The sequence below is a fragment of the Epinephelus fuscoguttatus genome, linkage group LG23 (genome assembly GCF_011397635.1).
Source record: "Epinephelus fuscoguttatus linkage group LG23, E.fuscoguttatus.final_Chr_v1".
NCBI classification, from domain to species: Eukaryota; Metazoa; Chordata; class Actinopteri; order Perciformes; family Serranidae; genus Epinephelus; species Epinephelus fuscoguttatus.
Window position 1 is genome coordinate 3,496,483 of NC_064774.1, and position 20,798 is coordinate 3,517,280.

Consider the following 20,798-nt stretch of genomic DNA (forward strand, 5'->3'; position numbering starts at 1 on the left):
CTGTCTGGTAGCTGCAATAGACTCTATATACACCAGTCAGCCAGAACATTAAAACCAGTGGTGGGTGAAGTGAGTAACATTGATTTAACGTGAAACTGCTTTATTCTGTGTTTTTACAGGTTTAAATTAAAGTTGAGGACGGCTGTTAGGAAATGTAGGAACATTTTTCCAAGTGGGCCCCACACCCCCTTATGGAAGGTACAAATCAAACATTGAAATTACTGCAAGTTATTGAATCATAAGGTCAAATCATGAGTGAACAAATAATTCTGTTCTTAATTTATTCATTCAATCTCGAGGCTACTTTGTGCAGAACTGACATAGTGTAAAGAGTAAATCACTGTCAACTCTGTTTTATGGTCAAACTCAATTTAGGTAATTCCAAGACTGTTTGGGACCACAGCATTCAGAAATATTTAAATTCACCATTTTGAGAAATGGTAATTTTCCCTTTTCTACTTGCCAAAATTTAGTGTAACTTTTGAATGTTATTTGACCCCTTTTCCGACAACATAGTTTAATATGGTACCTTAATATTTCTCACTTCCCTCATCAAGGGTTATCTCGCAAACAAGGGCACTCAATACCAAGTGTAAGATTTAAGGGGTAGAAATGGGATTGGGCTACGTGTTTCAGCCTCGGAGGTTACCCCTTGGTTGTAGGCTATTAGCAGTGTGTTTCTCTGTTTGCAGTGTTTTTTTCTAAATGCTGTGTCTGTGTTGTCTACTTGGTGAAGATGTTTTAATAGTTTGCTTGTTTTGAGTCTCTGCAGTGTGTTGAGCTCTCAGGGCCACCGTGGGACCTCCTTTGCTCCGTATGTGTTACTGTATGTTAACTAGCCCAGCTGCTGCATACCTTTCCATTACATCAAACACTTTCAAAGGTGAATCAAATTGTCTGCATGTAAGTAGACACAAAATAATAAACGGAACATGACAGTGTCAAAGTGCAGTGGTGACCCCAGCAAGGACGACAGCACAGCAGAAAACACTGTGCGGTTTGACACGTGCATGTTTCTTAACTGATAAGTTTCTGAGTATTCTGAAAATGTTGCCTCTGTTCATGAGAACAGACACATATTTCCCTTCAGTTCCCTGTTTTTGAGAGATGTTAAGATAAGTGGCTGCATATAACAACTGGTCATCCTCTCAATCAGCACCTCCTCACAGGGTCCGCTGAATCTACAGACACTGCGAAGAGAAGACAAGAAGAAGAGAAGAAAGTGCTGCAGCAGGTTTGCACCAAACTTTATCATCTTCTGACTTTTATTCACAGGACTGACAGTCAGTACGGCTGTTCCCTAAACAAGTCTCAGTAACACGTCTGTCTCTCGTAGTCACCGTCACCATGAAGATGCTGACTGTGTCTGCACTTGTTTGTGCCATGATGGTTCTGACCAGAGCGGCTGGTGAGTGTAATACATACGGTACACATGTTAATAAACACAAACAGTCCAAGTCAATAACTGCAGTGTCAAACTTTCCAGCTCCTCCAGAGGAAACTCCTCCAGATGAAACAGGTGAGTGGCGTTAAGATTTTCACTTCAGCAGAATGTGGTTGTTATGATGCTCTGCTGTGATGACTTCACCTGTGTTTAATGTCAATGAGCAGTTTCTCCTGATAAAAGCTTTGTGTCAGATGCTAATGTAACTTTATCTTATTTTATATCCTATTACCTTATATTGCTTTTTATTACTCATATAGGGCTGTGTTATGTATTCCAGTGTTTGTATTCTGTTGCAATTTTGTTATGTTTATGTTATATATTATATTACATATATATGAATTGATGATGTATGGTTATTTTGTCTTGTTAAGTAATATTGTGTTATGTTAATTCACGTATGTTATATTTATGTTGTGTCATGTAATGTTATGTCATGTTGTGGCTTCTTCGTGCCATCAAAATGAATCTATTTAATATAGTATGGAGACTTTCCCTGGAGACCCCACATTAACCAAACTCTAATGGTTCTCCACAGAGAGTCGCCCGGTCAAGACGTGGACAGGTGGTATCTTGGGCTGGTATTCCTTCAATGGTCGCTGTTACCGCTACATTCCAACACGTATGAGCTGGGCTAGAGCTGAGGTAATGTTGGTGACTTTGACTCAGGAGGCTTTTACAACAAGCTCATTTTGTTTCATACACATGGACATTTGGTGACCTGGGGTCTTCTGCTGACTTGGTGTCTTCAATCTAACTTTCCTTGACAACTGCTCTCTGTCCATCTGTCTCTCTGTTTGTCTCCACTGTAGAGAAACTGTCAGTCCCTGGGTGGAAACCTTGCGTCTGTTCACAACATCGAGGAGTATCAGGCCATTCAGGATGTGATTTTCAGAGCCACTAATTTGAAAAAACCGACTTGGATTGGAGGCTCTGATGCAGTAGAGGTATTTTATTCATCATTGCACAACTTGGAAATATTGCACACCAAATACATATCTTACTATATCTTACTATATAATGACAAAAACTCTGTCTGTGTGTGTGTGTGTGTGTGTATGTGTGTGTGTGTGTTCCACGTTTTTCTCCTCACTGACTTGGTCAATCCATGTGAAAATTGGCACAGTGGTAGAGGGTCATGGGAGGATGTGAACTCTGTCTGAATACATTGCTCTTCTTAATGGGTTCAGTTGACTATTTAATCTGCAGTTTCCCATGACCTGTATCCCAAACACACACCATGTGAAACTGTACGTGGGCAACTGTGCACTCAGTGGGTTTGGACTAGTTTAACATATTAACATATTGTACCACATTGTGTCAACATGTTATAGTGTTTAATTACATTTCATACGACATTATATATCTATTATATTTCAGTTTAATGTGAGCAAACACTATCATTACTATCATTTATCATTATGGTCAAGCTGTTATAAAAGATGGTATCACATTACTCTTACATGAACTATACTTTTGTGACTTTGCAGTGACTAATCACACCACTATGTCACTTCACTTGAGACAGTATGTACAGGGTACTGTGGGCACAGGGTGTAGAGAATCTTTTTTTAATGTTCTTTTAAAAAACAACTTTTTTCCCACATTTTCCTCCTTTAATTTTATGTAATACTTTGTTTTACTCTTTCTTCCAGGAACGTTTCTGGTACTGGAGTGATGGCACATCTTTCAACTACCGGAGATGGTGTGATGGAGAGCCTAATAACCAGGGCGGCAGGCAGCATTGTCTGCAGATGAATTACTCAGGTAAAACAACATAGTGCTAACTGTAGCCGTGATGCTAATGATAAAATAGGAAGGAATACAGTGAGTTAACTCAGAAATATATCATGCTGACATCTTCTGGTCAGTTGGTTGATGTGCTCTTGTCCCTCCAAATTCTCATTGGTCGGACAGTCACTGGTGTTACTGTCATAAGACTGTGTGTCGACCAAAGCATTTTTATGGCTCTGTGCCAGCAATAGCCACATCATTAAGAGCCGACCACTTTGAGTGACAGACTGTCTGCTGATAGTGTCCTCGGCCTCTCAGTCAGATCCACCTACCCCTCACTCACACAGCACCAGCCTCTTGCCCAACTATGTTCATCTCTGGCTCCAAAAAACCAAGATGGTGATGGCTGATGTGTCAAACATGAGGCTTCAAAACCACAAACAAATGGGTGACATCACTGTAGCTACGTCCAGTCCTTCTACAGTCCATGGTAAAAAGTGATGAGGGCAGCGTTTTACCCAAAGTTAAACATTTTTCAAATCTCTGTGACCAGACAGAAAACAGCAACATGCATGGCTTAGTGAAGAAAAGTGAAGACGCTCAGGGCCTCATAATGACACTGAGGTTTGTAGCAGAGTGTAAACACACAGCACTCCTGAGTCTCATTACAGCGCTGGCCTCAGAAAAAACAAGCATGAATTCACAATAGCTGCGACCTCCACACCGAATTTCAGCCTGCTAGGGCAAAAACTGTGACCACCAAACAGTGGAGACATTTTGTGAAACCGACAGAGCGAGATAGAGCTGCTGGTCGCAGCTTCAAAATGCTTTGGATGACACACAACACTGCCAGGTAGATTTAGTTCATCTAGAGATAACATGAAGATTTTCTTCCCAGCGACCAATCAGCTGGCTGAAGAATAAGATGAGTTTAGTTGACCAAGATTTTCTTTGTCTGACAGCAGCCCTCTCCAATTAATGAAGTTCAGTTTTTATTGTTCAAATTATTCATGATGAATCAGTTAGGAGTCACTGATCACATCAACAGTCTGAGGTTTTTGTTTGTGTCACATTCACTGACTCAACAACTCTTTATTTTTTTTCTTGCAGCTAAGAAGTGCTGGGATGACCTCCGATGCACCCGCCAGTTACCGTCTGTCTGTGTCAGGGAGAGATGCTGATTCCAGGTCTGACACAGAGACATGAAGAACCCATTAAAAGCACAAACACTTGTGTTGTGCGCATGCTTTCATATACATCTTTCTTTACACCCTCAGTCTCACATGTGAGCTGAGTTTGTCTTTGCTATCGCTGTAATGCTACTGAAGGAATGAAGCGACAAGTGACATAAACAGGAGCTGGACTGTCTCTGAGGCCTTGTGCCTTTAATGAGAGCAGACTGAATGTGTTATGAAAAGAATGCTTTTAGCACAAATCTACATATATTCTGCAAAGTAAACTCTTCTTTCTTGTCTTATGCAAAATTAAAGGCTCAAGCATCCAAACAAACTGGTCTGTCATAAATCTATCTATTACTGCAGCGTGGCTGTACACACTGCACCTTATACACCTCAGAGTGAAGCACTAAATAACACAAAATGACATGTGGGGTGTTGCACTCACCTTTGTAGCCTCCTTTTGTCCGTCACCAACAGAAAAAAGGAAACAGCACTAATGCTACATCATCCTAAACGTTCAAAGAGCTTCCTGTTTGCAACAATGTGTCACCATTTAGTTGAAGTCACTGCTGCCACCAACTGGTGCTGATTCCTGCAGAGGTCAATACCTAACTAATACCTCTTTTCCATCAAAATTAGAGTGTGTACACGTTTTGTTTTTTGTAAACACTGGAAAACCCAGCAAAAATAGGCTATAGACTCCTCTCGCATTGCCAGTAGACCAGCACTGTGTACACAGCTCTGCAGCAGACGAGTATGCCTTTCTGTTTGTGGGGATTTTATTTGTCACGTGTGACTTCACAAACATGCCGGACAACAGGTTAGTGAACAGCAGAAAGCAGCATGGAGGCCTGAGAAAACTTTACAATGATTACTTTTCATTATAAATCTCTTATTTATTTAGTCTGTCTTTCAAACTCGGTGCAGACTCATGTGAATTAATGTTTGAGTGCTGCTTGGGCGGAGACGAACAGTGTTTTGTGGTGGTGTGTTGTTGCATCTTGCCGGTTCAGGGACTAAAATTAACGTGTTTACCTGGGTGTTTCCATCAGTGCCGATTGAAGCTGGAGCCGATAAATACCTGTTACTACTGCAGAGACGTTTGACTTAGGTGTGAATGCTGATCAAGACAAGACTTACAGAATCTCGATTTTAAGGGGTGTAAGAAAACTCAAAAAACATACAGTAGGCCTTTATGTAAGGATTTCATTCATTTCTGTGAGGAAAACTAAATGAAATTATATTAATATTTCCAAGTTACATTATGATCAAAGACACAAACTTAAAAGAAATCTTACAGGAGAAGTACATCATGATGACCTGATGAACACAAGCGAAATTCACAGAGCTGTGAGCTTTCTGTTTAAGAGCTCCGCCCTGCATTGGAAAAGTACGTGGTCAAAACATCCAAAAAGCAAACAGAACAATGGCCAAGCATCAAGAGGAAGAAAACACTGAATTTATCAGGAGAGGCGGATAAAGTGGGTATGACTGTAAAAAAACAAATAAAAAACAGTGTTACAGACAGGAAAACTCATCCCTGATTTAATATTCACAAACTTCCTGCAGTTATTGTGTTCAGTACTTTGGTTAATTGTACAGTTGTTATGTTATTGTTAAACACTGAATATAATAAGAAATATCCATAAATATGTCACTTAGTCAGGGGTGGTTCAGTTTACTCAATGATAGAAAAGAAGTCCCTGATGGAAAAGGTTGGGAACGCCGGGGTTAGATGGCCAAAGCAACTTCTTCTGATTCCAGTTCGCAACCTCCACGTCCTCTACTCTGTTTACCGGTGTATTACAGCCATATGTGAAGCGAAGTATAGGCCGCCAACTTCCAATGAAGCCTTTGACCCCTTTCTGGACTTCCCTTGAACCATTATTATCAATGAACAGACGACAAGAAGCCACCGGAGGGTCAAATGTTTAGGACTCAACCCCTGTATCGCCCCAGTCTTAACAAACACTTCTTTCAGCCATCTTTAGGCCAAAAAGAGGTAAAAAGTTCACTTGAGATCCCCCCAAAGTTCCAAATGTCATCTTTTAAAAGGATCCACCCTGGGGGCAACGCAACACGTTTGATTAACGACCCAAGCTAGGATCTTAAGACAATGCTTTCTAAGATGTGTCCCCTCGCATCACCCCGGGAAATCACGCCCTCCCCTCTCTTACCAAATGTTTCTGTGTGACAAACCTGATATGTCTGTTGGAAGTGAAATTATACATTTTATCTATGTTATAACATTGTAAATGTGCATAATCCTTGTTTGTTAGTTGAATGATGCTTTTCTTATTTTCGTAAGGCAAAAATTAAGGGAATTGTGAAATAAAGATTTTAATCCCTCATTTAACATGGAGCCATACTGCCATTTTGTGGTGGAGTTAAAGTGGGTTCCCATAAGGACCCCATTCTATATTTAGAGTTAAAATATAGTAGGATTTATTAATCAACCTGTTTTCATGAATATGTGCTTCCTCATTTTGTTTTCATCATATGTTGCAACTATAGGTTAGTCTAGAGTGTGTGTATTTGAAGCAGTCTATATGTGTACTCTGCTGATACACACGGTATAATAATTGTATTCATTTTAATTGGATCTTAAGAACCGATTTTGACCATAATGTGAAGAGTACGTGCCTATCACGCGTAACATGTCAAAGTATATGATCGCGTAAAATAAAAAGCATTAAGTTCCCTTTAAAAAACAGTAATAAGCCTATTTTACAACTAAGAGACCGCCTTAACGAACCTGCCCACTTTGGCCGGATAAAAACAAGTGTGCTTGGCACATCTCTCTCTCTCTTCTTTTTTGATCTCTTCTTCTTTTCTTTTTTTGTCTCTCTTCCTTTTTGCCACTCTTCTTTTTCTTTCTTACGTTTTTCTTATGCTTTTATACTCGTGTAACTCTTTTGTGCTCACGATCAAAGTTATTTTAAACTTTTAAATTTTGCTTCTCCAGTTTTCTTTTATCTCCAGTGTTTTCAACATTTTTATGCGCATTAATAATAACTTTGATAGCAATATGGTACGGCCAATGAGATTGCTTTCATTTTTATAATAAGTGAGTAATTATAACAAAGTAGACAAGCGCCTGTTCGACCTGCCTCTTCACCCAAAGATTCATCAGATCCAGCAGCTGCCAGCCGTTCGGTGATGTCGAATAGGAGGTTTAATTATCTTAATCTTAATTTAGGATTCCTTAGATAAATATTTTGCACATCCCTGCATTCCCAATTTATCTATAGTCACATACTCTCTCACTACCGCCAAACTAAAGAACTGACACGAGTGTTACTTCCCATTTCAATCCATCTATAACCTATATATATATATATATATATATATATATATATATACTGTTGATTTTGTTCATTTAATCAGTTGTTACACATTTAGCCTAAATAAATCTTTATTTATCGCCAAGTTGTTGTCTGTGTATATTCCTTTTGGGCAGGAACTAAGATCCCTGTATGGAGAGTTCATAACCCAGATACTGAGATTGATTTATTATTGATAAGCGTGTTGACGAATTAATAATTGGTTTATGGAGTTATTAATTTGATTAGTCGCTTCCCACATTAAGAGGGTGGTGCCCCAAACTTTATTACGAGTGCAAACATTCTCAAAAAGGTATTTCCCCTACATTCAGTTGTTTGCTCAAAACCTATTTACATTTCTTTTTAGCAATATTTCAAAAGTTTGTTTAAAATCGACAGTTGAATGGAAACATGACAGCTGTGAGCAGTTTCCATTAGGACTGCTTTCTATGGAAAAAAAATAAATAAAAGGATGCCAGCATGTCTGTGTATCATCTGGATTAACAGAGATGGAAGTGCTGCTGTTTGTAGTTCTGAGTCCCAAACATAACACTGTTTGTCATGGGGTGGCAGCAGAAATTTCAGCGATCACAAACCTGACGCTTGACACAACTGAAGGAATGTGAGAAGTTGTTTTTGTGCAATTCTGGTGAACTGACCCTTTGACCCCTCCTGTGGAGCTGTTTGGTGGCATCAAGGTGCAGATGTGCAGAACTGTGTTGGTGTGCAGGGCGTAGCTGATAAAGGGTGCTGATGATATTTACTCTGTGCAAACAAAGGTTAAAAATATTTAATAAAACAATCAAACAAGGAGATTACCACCATCATACCACAAAGTGTAGTGTCAGGGCCATATCCAAGGCTCATTAGTGGTTAAGTGGAACAGATGTAAAACAACACACAGGAAGCAATCACAGTATCATCATTAGTCAAGTTACATTCAAACATAGAGCAAATTTTAACTGAATGTCCAAAAAACAGCAAAAGAAAATACAAATTAATGTCCGTTTCCATCCATTCGTGTTACGTGAATATAAGAAATTGGTTAGTTTGACTCACAGGATGTAGACTGTGGTTATCAGCCTGCCATTAGCTGCCTATTTCAGACAGAGCTCACCTCACATTCTATTTGTGTTACCGTTTTCAAAATCCCCATCACTACATGAAACAACAATAACCTCCAAGCTAACAACCTACACACAAGTGACGGCCAAACAAAGTCTCAAGAACCATTTTCTTTATTTTCTGAACCCACTAGATGGCGCCCTTTTCAACCAAGGGTTGAAAGCACACTGAACTGCAGTCTGAAGTCATCAAATACTGCTGCTTTGTCTGCGATTTTGGCGTCAGAAACCAAAAGCTACCTTTCATGGATGGCACCTATCATGACAGTATGATATGCGGTTGGACAATATCAGTTCATAACGCGGCTGGACACCACATGGGTATCATACACCATTGGAACAGTGTAATACAAGGAGCTGGAAAGTCTCTATAGGGTGGGTCATAGGCATTTTTAGCCCATTTTGAATCCCAGCACCCCTAAAATTTGAGAGATTCTTTTTCAATTTTTTTTTTACTGTATGTCAAAAGTGTCAAAACCATATAGTACTTTGTTGAAACGTAATATTTTAACAACAGAAATACAGCAGGAAATGTTACAGGTGGTCAGTACCACTGTCCTGCATTTGAATTGGAATGAGAGAAGCTAGCTGTTGTGTCATGTGCATGTGTTAATTTTAAAGCCAAGGTGCTACTGACTAGCTAACTGACTGGATGCCCATTAACATTATAACTCCTATTGTGACAAGAAGGGAAAAGGCAGAGACAAACATTGAAAAAGTCAGTTACTGTTAATATGTTAATGTTACATGTTGTGCATTGCATTTCAAATAAAACTCCAAAAAATAAGTCCAAGGTCCATTTTTGAGCCAGCCAGCCAGTAATATCCAGGAAGTACCCATCCCTCCATAACAATGTACTTTAAACATATTTTATGACTGATGGATAGAGCTGGTCTTTGGTTTTTGAACATCTACGCTCAGGCTGACACTGAGAAGGAAGAAGAGAAGATAATCCACCAGCAGGTTTGCTTCCCTTTATCTCTCTCTTTACCTCTTTTTATGCCTCTGCACTCCTGAGTCTCATTACAGCGCCAGTCTCAGAAAAAACAAGCATGAATTCAAGTTTCAGCCTCCTAGGGCAAAAACTGTGGAGTGAGATAGAGCTGCTGGTCGCAGCTTCAAAAAATGCTTTGGATGACACACAACACTGCCAGGTAGATTTAGTTCATCCAGAGATAACATGAAGATATTTTTTTCTCATCAACCAATCAGCTGGTTGAATTAAAAGTAGAATTTCAGTTGTCCAAAATTTTCTTAAACTGATTGCAGCTGACAAATATACTGATAATTTTTCCAAGTAATAAAAATCAGTTTTATAATTAAAACTATTGATAAAAAAATTCAGACAAACAGCTGTAGGAACAATACCTTTTAGAGAATGTTTGCACTTGTAATAAAGTTTGGGGCACCACCCTTCTAATGAGGGAAGCAACTAATCAAATGAATAACTCTGGAAACCAATTAGTTATTAATTCATCAGTACACTTATAAATAATGAATCGATCTCAATATCTGGGTTATGAATTCGTCATACAGTGATCTTCCAGCTCAAAAGGAATATACACAGACAACGACTTGGCAATAAATGAAGATTTATTTAGGCTAAATGTGTAACAACTGATTAAATGAATGAGGATGATAATGACACAAATAAATAATAAACTGGGGACGCAGGGATGCCCAAAAACATTTACCTAAGGAAACCTAAATTAAGGTCAGAATAATTAAATCTCATATTCAACATCAACTTACCACAACACAGCGGCTGCACCAGGTGAGGGAAATTCTTTGCCTACTTTCTTAGCAGTGTTGAATCAGGCAGACATTTGTCCTGAGGACCCCGGACTGTCGCTTTGCAGCTCCCAGACTTCCCAGCAGAATGACACTGGCTGGAACACAGTGGTGGAGGAGCGGTTGAGCCTGACTGTGACGTCCTTCAGGTGGCCCTCTAACGTTGGTCCTCCTAAGCTGTAGAAAGTCTCTGAGTTTGGCAAAAGAACCACTGTGACAAGTGCCTGGCAGCTGCTGGCTCTGATGAAACTTGGGTGGAGAGGCCAGTCGAATAGTCGCTCGTCTGATTTGTTATGATTACTCGCTTATCATAAAGTTGAAAACAATCTCGCCGGCCGTTCGATATTATTATCAAAGTTATTATTTATGGGGTGCCGTTTGTAAAGTGGCTGACGCTGAAAATAACATCAACATTTTGCCACATTTAGCTTCAAACAATGTTTAAAAAAGTGTTGTGAATTTTTTAACATCACCTTTTACCACATTTACAGCAATATTTGTTAACTTAGAAATATATTAAATAGTTAAATCTAAATATTAAATGTGGCACCTAAATGTTAAATGTTAAATCTAAATATTAAATCTAAATCTAAATGCTAAATGCTAAATCTAAATGTTAAATCTAAATCTAAATGTGAAATGTTAAATCTAAATGCTAAATCTAAATCTAAATGTTAAATCTAAATCTAAATGCTAAATCTAAATCTAAATGTGAAATGTTAAATCTAAATGTTCTGGGTGAAACTAAATATTTAGCTAATATGCAAATTCACACCGCCTGTCACCGGAAGTACCAAAATAAAAGCTTGAGATGGTCAGACTGTGTTTATAGAATCAAATAACGAATTAAAACCAACTTATCGGGGGAAATGAACACTTGAACATACATTAGCGTGGTAATAACTACCTAAAATAACAAGAAACGTGTTTGGAGAAACTTTATTTGATGTATACTTTGAGTTGTTAGTGTCCCTTTGGGAATTGCTGTGTTGTTTACAAATACGTCCGGGTAGAAAACCCATTAGAAAACCGTTAGCTGTTAGCCCCGTTAGCCCCGTTAGCGGTGTCTGTAATGATTCATTAACTCTGTGAACGGTCCGTGAAAAAAATATTTTTTTCCAGCGGATGTCTTCGTTACAACATGATTGAGCTAACTGGAGTAGTTTCATGTCGTATCCGACAACGGGAGGATTTTAACCGATGACGTCCTGATGTTAGCTGACCCTGTCAGCTGCAGCCACTGATGCTTGCTAGACATCGTGATTTCCCAAAACTGAATAAATACCACATGTAGCAACACAAAACTGCTTTGCTAGCTCAATCATGTTGTAACTAAGACATCCACTGGAAATTTTTTTTTTTTTTTCACGGACTGTTTTTTGAGTTATTAACGTTACAGACACCGTTAACGGGGCTAACGGCTAACGGTTAGCCCAGCTAATCTACGATAACCATGTTATTAATTTCAAAGGGTGCACACAGAAATAGGAATGTGTGTTCAATCACTGTGTTTACTGACTTTACAAACATCAGATTAGTCTAAATGGTGATATAGTGACGTGAAAAATGTGAGATATGCACACACATATATTTAGCTAAACTCTGCTGGTTTTCTACCCGGAAGTATTTGTAAACAACCAGCCGATTCCCTCCAAAGGGACACTAACGTTAACAACTCAAAGTTCACGACTAATAAACTTTCTCCAAACATGTTTTTTGTGATTTTAGGTAGTTATTATCACGCTAATGTATGTTCAAGTGTTCATTTCCCCCGATAAGTTGGTTTTAATTCGTCATTTGATTCTATAAACACAGTCTGACCATCTCGAGCTTTTATTTTAGTACTTCCGGTGACAGGCGGTGTGAATTTGCATATTAGCTAAACCTTTAGTTTCACCCAGAACATTTAGATTTAACATTTAACATTTAGATTTATATTTAATATTTAGATTTAACATTTAGATTTAGATTTAATATTTAGATTTAACATTTAGATTTAATATTTAGATTTAACTATTTCATATATTTCTAAGTTAACAAATATTGCTGTAAATGTAGTAAAATTCACAACACTTTTTTAAACATTGTTTGAAGCTAAATGTGGCAAAATGTTGATGTTACTTTCAGCGCGAGCCACTTTACAAAGGGCACCCCGTAACTATTAACGCGTATAAAAATGGTGAAATCGGCTGGCTTCATCACCTCAGGTATAATATACCTGAGGTGTACCTTAATCAATCCAACTATAACTCTAAACTCTAAATATAATATGGGATTCCTTAAGGGAACCCTCCTTAACTATCGTCACAAAATGGCAGGATGGCTCCATGTTAAATGAGGGATTAAAAACCGGAACTCATAATTCGCTAATACTTTGGCCCACAGGATTAAAATAAATATATCATTCAGCTAACAAACAAGGATTATGCACATGAGAACATGAAAAAAATGTACAATTTCACTTCCAAGAGACATTTCAAGTCTGTTACAACAGAAATTTGGTTTACTTAATTTATGACATTAACATCTGTTCAGTGTCCTCCTCACCCAGTTGTGAATTAGATGGTGTGATTCCCCGGGGTGGTAAGAGGGGACAGGATGTGGTGAACTTCATAGCATAGTTAACAACCCTGGTCTGGTCGTTAATCAAGTCGTGTCGCCCCAAGCTTAATTCTTTTAAGACGTTAATCGACATCTGGGACCTAGAGGGGTCTCAAGCAACCTTTTTACCCCTCTTGGCAAGCGAATGTCTGGAGGGAGCATTCATCAAGACTGGGATGAGATCAGGGGCAGGGTCGTAAACATTTGACCTTCCGAGTGGCCTCTCATTTGTCTGTTCACTTATAATCCAGGTTCTGGAGGAGTTTAGAAGGCTGTTGTTCCTACATAGCTCAGACATACTACAGCTGTAGGCTGTGGGTGCCCAACCACTGGAGAGGGTCCTGCTGCCGCTGCTGTTGCTGCCGCTGCTAGGCTACCGCTGGTTAGCGGCTCAGTGGAGGAGATGGAGGATGGAGGCTGTGTTAGCTGCCGCTCAGGCCTGAGTAATGGTAAGCAAGCTGGCGACCTGGACAGCAACAATAAGTGATCTCCCCGCAGCGGTGAGGACCAGGCTGGCCATAGTGGCAGCGGTAGCAGGTGCCCAGGGAATGAGGGTGGAGTCCAGGTGAGTTGCTGTGGTAATGTTAGCTGATGTAGAAGATGTAGCACAGTTACTGGTGCAGCGAGCCAGACTAACATGGCTTGTTGCTGCGGTTGTGCTAACATTAGCCATGGTTGGGCTAGCCGAGTCAGTTGGGCCGGGTGTTGTGTCTCCGGGTTAGATATGACCAGGGACCAGGGTTTATTTCTACATCTCCAGCCAGAAGGAGAATGACCGTGAGATGCACAAGCCCCATGAGACGGCCGGGTGCCTTTGTAGGTTGGTGCTTACCTGGTGGCGTTCTTGCTCGGTTAGCGTTCATGAATCTTGTAAACAATAGGTGCTGGCTGCCCTTGGCTGGAGAGTAGGCCAGATCATAACTTTTGGACAGAAAGTGCAGACATAGCGGGCACAGAAGTAAAAGTAAACTCACAAAAAGAATAAAAAGCAGAGATGGCGGTACAAAGTTTGTTGCTTTTTGTAGCAAGAGCTCTGAAGCGCCGGACCTGCCTGCCTGCGTCCACTCAGCGTCCGCCATCTCAGTGTCAGTGTCTTGCCTTTGCCAGGCTATGTTGTTGCGCATTACACGGCCAGCTTCAGGAAGCTGACCAGTATCATTGGCTTGTCAACAAATGCACGTACATAAAGATTTTTCCGACAGTTGTAACAGACAATACCGTTTATTGTCTGTAGGGGGACCTGTGAGGAAAAAGCGCAATCCTCCATTGTGTTGCTTTAATCAGTGCAGTTTGGTTGCTGATTTGGCTGCTTATCAACACCATCAGCAGTTGAAGCAACAGCAGATACTTGAAAGCAATACATCCCTGACTGCCTGAGTGCTGTATTGTGCATCAGAATCCATACTTTGCCTGAGAATAATCATGTTTTTAAGTTTTTTTTAGTATCAAAGTAGTCATCGTTGCCGACCCGCACTTTCACCCAGGAGGCCAGTTTTTGCCTCCTGTTGAGCCAAATCTTGATGCTCTTTTTAAACCTAAACGTGCTTTGGTTGACATCCCCTTTCGTAACATCAACAGCAGATGCCAAAGGATACCTAGCTCATAATATGTAGACGTAAAAGTCCACTGACAAAACGCCATACGTGACGATTTGGGATGAGGATGTGTTCCATTCCTTGAAGCGTGATGACCTGATGAACACAAGCTATATTCACAGAGCTGTCACTTTCTGACAGAGAGCTCCACCCTGCATTGGAAAAGCCGGTGGTTAAAACAACCAAAAAGCAAACAGAACAACGGCCAAGCATCAGGAGGAAGAAAACACTGAAATGAAGGCCGATAAAGTGTGTAAAAAATGAAATAAAAAACAATCTGTTCTGTGTTAAAAATTACAGACAGGAAAACTCATCCCTGATTTAATATTCACAAACTTCCTGCAGTTATTGTGTTCAGTATTTTGGTTAATTGTACAGTTGTTATGTTGTTGTTAAACACTGAATATAATAAGAAATATCCATAAATATGTCACTTAGTCAGGGGTGGTTCAGTTTACTCAATGATAGAAAAGAAGTCCCTGATGGAAAAGGTTGGGAACGCCGGGGTTAGATGGCCAAAGCAACTTCTTCTGATTCTGGTTCACAGCCTCCACTTCCTCTACTCTGTTTACCGGTGTGTTACAGCCATGTGTGAAGCGTAGTATAGGCTGCCAGCTTACAATTACACTATACTTATATGCTTATATATTCGTTTGCTCAAAACCTAATTTACATTTCTTTTTATCAGTATTTCAAAAGTGTGTTTAAAGTCGACAGCTGAATGGAAACATGACAGCTGTGAGCAGTTTCCATTAGGACTGCTTTCTATTGAGAAAAAAGTATTTTAAAAGGATGCCAGCATGTCTGTGTATCATCTGGATTAACAGAGATGGAAGTGCTGCTGTTTGTAGTTTTGAGTCCCAAACATAACACTGTTTGTCATGGGGTGGCAGCAGAAATTTCAGTGATCACAAACCTGACGCTTGACACAACTGAAGGAATGTGAGAAGTTGTTTTTGTGTAATTCCGGTGACGTTCGGTGGCATCAAGGTGCAGAACTGTGTCGGTGTGCAGGGTGTAACTGATAAGGGGTGCTGATGATATTTACTCTGTGCAAACAAAGGTTAAAATATTAAACAAGGATGTTGTCTCAGTGGGTTTCATCTCCTCTTTCAAAATGTTGTCAAAGCTTCTGTGTAAAGCCAGGGAACAGATCCAAAACAATTAAAAAAGTGTCAGGACATTACCACCATCATACCACGAAGTGTAGTGTCAGGGCCATATCCAAGGCTCATTGGATACAGCTATAAAATTACATACAAGAAACAATGGCAGTATCATCATTAGTCAAGTTTACATTCAAACACAGAGCAAATTTGAACTGAATGTCCAAAAAAAATCAGCTAAAGAAAATACACATTAATGTCCGCTTCCATCCATTTGTGTTGCTTCAAGTCCATGGTGCAGTTTACTTAATCTGTGCCTTGTGAACACAAAGTGCTCCAGGTTGACTTTGCTCTTTGCCACTGTATTCAGCTCTCTAGATCACATGCTGCTGCACTGGGACACTTGGTGAAACCTGGCGAAACCACGTCAACCTGTAACACTTGTTTGGCGAGGAGGAGTAAGGATAGTAAAGCTAAGGTTGTCAACAACGCCACCCTGGGAATTTCACCCAGAGAATTATTTTTGCAATACAAGGCACACAGGTACGTTTACTCAAGAGGCGTGAGACGTGGTTCCAATTGATAAAAATACACTTTATTAAACAAATTGGATAAAAACCGTAATTAAAAATGTCACGCAGGGAGGGGAAAAGGAAACTGATCAGGGCTGAGGCCTAATTGATAGACGGGGCCTAGTGCAGGGGAAGGATCCACCAAAAAAAACAGAAATCAACTTATATCACCGGACACATGTGGCAGACACACACTCAGTGAAGTAACCCATTCCCAGGAACACAACAGACAAGACAGAAGGGTGCCAACACCAGATCACCAACACTGCCACCACCGGCCTCCAGCCACTGAAAAGAGGGGAAGATAAAACAAATTAGTGGGGTTGCAACAAAAACACAAGTCAAAATCTAACAAAATTATAATTAAAGGGGCAGGGCACAAACTTAAACTTAACAAAATATATGAACCAATAACTACCCAATTCGGATTCAAACAAATATAGCCCAAACAAAAAAAGAAAATAAGGCTAAAGAACAGAAAAGCAAAACAATTTCCTAATTGCATAAAAGACCTTTCAAATTAATTCAATTAATTAGCAAATGAGTTACACAAACAGACCGAATCAAGTTCAACCCAAACAAAACATACAAATAAACCAATACAAATAACCAAAAATGATGGTGTAAACCCACGCTTTCACACATGCATTCCATATAAATAGACAACTGTGCCCCGGTGTGCAGCCGAGCAACTGCCCGCACCGGACGTTGAAACAGTCACCAAGGGTCTATTTTGTTGAAGCAGAGCCACAAAGCGGTTTATAAGACCGCTGCGTGGCGCCGTGCCATAAAAGCGAAGCCGCAGCAGAGACAAGCCGCAGACGCAGTGGAGACAAAACAGCAGCGCCCCAATAAGCTGGTTATAGTAATTCCTAATCAAGAAAAATACTATTAGCAATATTAAGTACACTGATGATTAAGCGGTGCACGTTATGCTACACATACATACCTTTTTAGCAGCAATGGACACACACACACACACTCACGAGAGGAGGGAGGGAGAGAGGACCCCTGGCAGCCACCAGCATTTACCTGTGACCACACTAGCATTAGCCACCGGCCAGCATCAGCCATACCGCAGAGAGAGAGGACACCTACCACAGACACACGCAGCAGCGCATACAGGGGGGCTGGAGCAGCACACAGGCAGTCACCCTACAACACAACACCAATGCCTTAAGCACACTGAGAGACACAAACAACCAGCAAGGTGAAGCAGCGTGGAGCCATACCTGTCGGATCAAATGACCGCTGACCCGGAAGTGACGCAGAGGTGACGGAGGCACAAAGGAAGAACTGGTGGGTGGACTGCCGCTTTTATACTGGCCCACCTCATCAGCGGCCACCAGCGGCGCTCATTATAAACAGTAGCAAATCACAAAGGATAAACACCTCTATGCTGCTACACTTGCAAGGACGCAGGACCAGGAGTGGTTTGGTCCACAGAAGATACTGCACGTCTCCAGATGTGGGATGTAGAATACATCAACTGGCAACAGTCTACAGTGCACAGAAACATGACGGGTTTCCTTCAATTTTAAGTTCATCTGAAAGCGAGGGGTGTCATACGTAACAGCGCTGCAGTGAAAACAAAAGTATGTAACTATATACTGTATACAGGCTATAGTGTGAATAGAAAGAGGACTGAGGAACCATGAGAGCTGAAGTTGACCAGAAAGAGTCCTTTTTCAAATGAACTGACAATGTGAACACAAAAAGAACTGAGTCCCTTTTCTGTCGGTCCACTTTTTGGTGCACTTTAAGAGGACTGAGTTTAGTTTGTTTAAAAAGTCCTAATGTGAAAACACCCTAAGCTTACATTCTGACATTCAAACTGAATATGATACTCATCTCGCACACCATCGTCATCACAGAGGTTTCTATCCAGCCCTTTATATCTTCCACTGACTTTAGGAATTCTGCTGTTATTTACTCTAAAATTATAAATAGCCTGTCTGCACTTTTGCTTTTGGTCTATGACTTATAATGTGAGGCAGGACAACCCATGCAATAAGTGCCCTTCTCTTTGTTGTAATGGGATCTCGATTTAGAGAACGAACATTCAAAGTCAATAAATTGTGGAATGATGCATGACATACCTCTTAAGCATCAGAGCCTCCAAGCCATGTCTGTGGATGCCCATGAGTTTTATCTTCTATCATCTTTTTAATCCCATGATACTCCTCAGCTAGATGTACAGACGCAAGGTTTGCACCCATGGACTGGCAGTTTAACTACAGAGGAGAGAAAAAAGGTAAAACATAGCTGCCCAGAAAGAAAACATGAGTAATAATAAAACACCAAAGCTACTAGAAAATGCCAAGTTACCAAGTGTAAAAGTGCAAACAAACAGAATAAACTTAATTTAGAGGCATTCTGCAACAAATCCAAATCATCTTATACCTCAGCTCGAGCCCAAGACATGGATCGTGGAACAAAGAAGAAACAGCGGCCATTAATCAGATTCCAACCGCCGGGGCAAGACGCTGATCTCTCAATGATGTGATCTCTCCTGAGGAAGACAAATAGAGATGAGGTAATATTGAGTCTCCAGACAAAGTGTAAAGCAGTTAGGAAATTTGTATTCACCTTCTTGAATGACTTCCACTGTCCCGTGTTCATCCTTCACCTCGGACAGAGCTGAACAGTTAAACACAGCAGTTAGTGATTATTTCCATTGCATCGCTGGATATAAACAGATGCACAGAATTTATGTTTGTCGTTTTGCTCACACACACATTGTTAACACTCACCAGCAGCTGTGGTCAATGTCATCATAGCACAAAGAAGTGCAAACACAGTCAGCGTCTTCATCGTGGAGATGATGCAGATCTCAAAGTTGATAATTACCTTCAACAAAGAAAAATGAGAATTAGATTAGATTCACAGCTGGTCAGTGCATCAACTGGCATCACCTCTCAGTCTCCCATTTACTTTGGAGGCTTGAAGGGTGACAGTTTGCCACCTGCAAGCTGTAAGCAGTTAAATATAAACGGCTAATATTAACAGATACAGCTAAACATTTTAGGACTTGTCTTAAATTACAATTAATACCACAGGACAACTTGTTTCGCTTTGACAAAATGGAAGGCATCCTTTAAATTTGGCAAATATGGAAGACACTGGGTACATTTACATGCTTACTAAAATTCCACTATTATTTGGAATGCGAGAATATTTTGAACTTGATGCGGGTCATGTAAACAGAATATCCTCTTAGAGATTGCAAATTTGGTGACTTTTCAGATTAAGCATTTTCCGATTCAGACATGTGGGATTTGCTGCTGTTATTCAGGTTTTAAGAGTATTCTTTGGACATGTAAACAGCACATTCAGAATATGCATCTCAGTTGGGATTTTTACTGCAGTTTGTGACACACGGCCTGTTGTCGGCTAACAAACCAACAGTTTCCAAGGTTAGTGTGGAAATGCATTGCCAAAAGAAAAGCCCATATTTCTGGTAGGAAGAATAAACACACCTACTTTATAACATTATAAAAGACTTGGATATGAGCAGGTTCTTGGATATATGCAAATATCACAACACTGAGCTTTTCAAGAAGATGGCTGAAGAATTGAAAGGGAGAGGCTGTGCTCGCACGGTCCCACAGGTCCACTACAGGTAGGAAACTTTAAAAAAAAATCCTGTTTTGATGCCAAGATGCAACGTGATTGATGTGATAAAGGCATGTGATAAGGACATGTAAACCTGAGTAATAGGAGAGTATTCATTTTCATTAGTCATGTAAACAGCTTATAAGTAACTTATTCTATCTCTCTTTCTCTTTTCTTCCTCAGCAGGGGTTCAGTGTCTTGCACACTTTAACATCTGAAAAGAAAAAGGTGAGGACTGATCCCTTTACTCTGTGACCTGTAGATACAGACAACCCAATCTACCTCACAAACCAGAACCATCAACTTCACCACCTCCATCAGAAAACACAGACCTGTCTCCCGTGCAGCAGTGTCACGTAACATTAATGGATGGAAACGGACATTCGCACTCGTCGTCCTCCGCTTATCCGGGTCCGGGTCGCGGGGGCAGCAGCCTCAGCAAAGAAGCCCAGACAGTCCTCTACCCAGCCACTTCCGTCAGCTCCTCCGCGGGAACCCCGAGGCGTTCCCAGGCCAGCCGGGTGATGTAATCCCTCCAGCGTGTTCTGGGGCGGCCCCGAGGTCTCCTCCCGGTTGGACATGCCCGAAACGCCTCCCAAGGGAGGCGTCCGGAAGGCATCCTTACCAGATGCCCGAACCACCTCAACTGGCTCCTCTCGATGTGGAGGAGCAGCAGCTCTACTCCGAGTCCCTCCCGGATGTCTGAGCTCCTCAC

The 20,798-nt window shown here is 40.6% G+C and overlaps 3 protein-coding genes and 1 long non-coding RNA gene across 6 annotated transcripts in view; 3 read left to right on the forward strand and 1 right to left on the reverse strand.

Moving 5' to 3' along the window:
* Positions 1–20,798, forward strand: part of LOC125884012 (ladderlectin-like) — a 95,772-nt gene that overhangs the window by 63,401 nt on the left and 11,573 nt on the right. The window lies entirely within an intron of this gene.
* The window catches only part of LOC125884011 (type-2 ice-structuring protein-like), a 121,057-nt gene that overhangs the window by 51,377 nt on the left and 48,882 nt on the right, over positions 1–20,798 (forward strand). The window lies entirely within an intron of this gene.
* Positions 1,157–4,687, forward strand: LOC125884014 (ladderlectin-like). The gene is made up of 6 exons (XM_049568713.1): positions 1,157–1,234; positions 1,337–1,408; positions 1,983–2,089; positions 2,257–2,391; positions 3,100–3,211; positions 4,289–4,687. The coding sequence occupies exons 2-6, from the start codon at positions 1,348–1,350 to the stop codon at positions 4,357–4,359; spliced, it is 486 nt and encodes a 161-aa protein (XP_049424670.1). The 5' UTR covers positions 1,157–1,234; positions 1,337–1,347; the 3' UTR covers positions 4,360–4,687.
* On the reverse strand, positions 18,567–19,322 carry LOC125884016 (uncharacterized). The gene is made up of 4 exons (XR_007448631.1): positions 19,222–19,322; positions 19,058–19,108; positions 18,872–18,980; positions 18,567–18,702 (listed from the first exon to the last, which is right to left on the reverse strand). It is a non-coding gene; the product is annotated as an uncharacterized LOC125884016 (long non-coding RNA).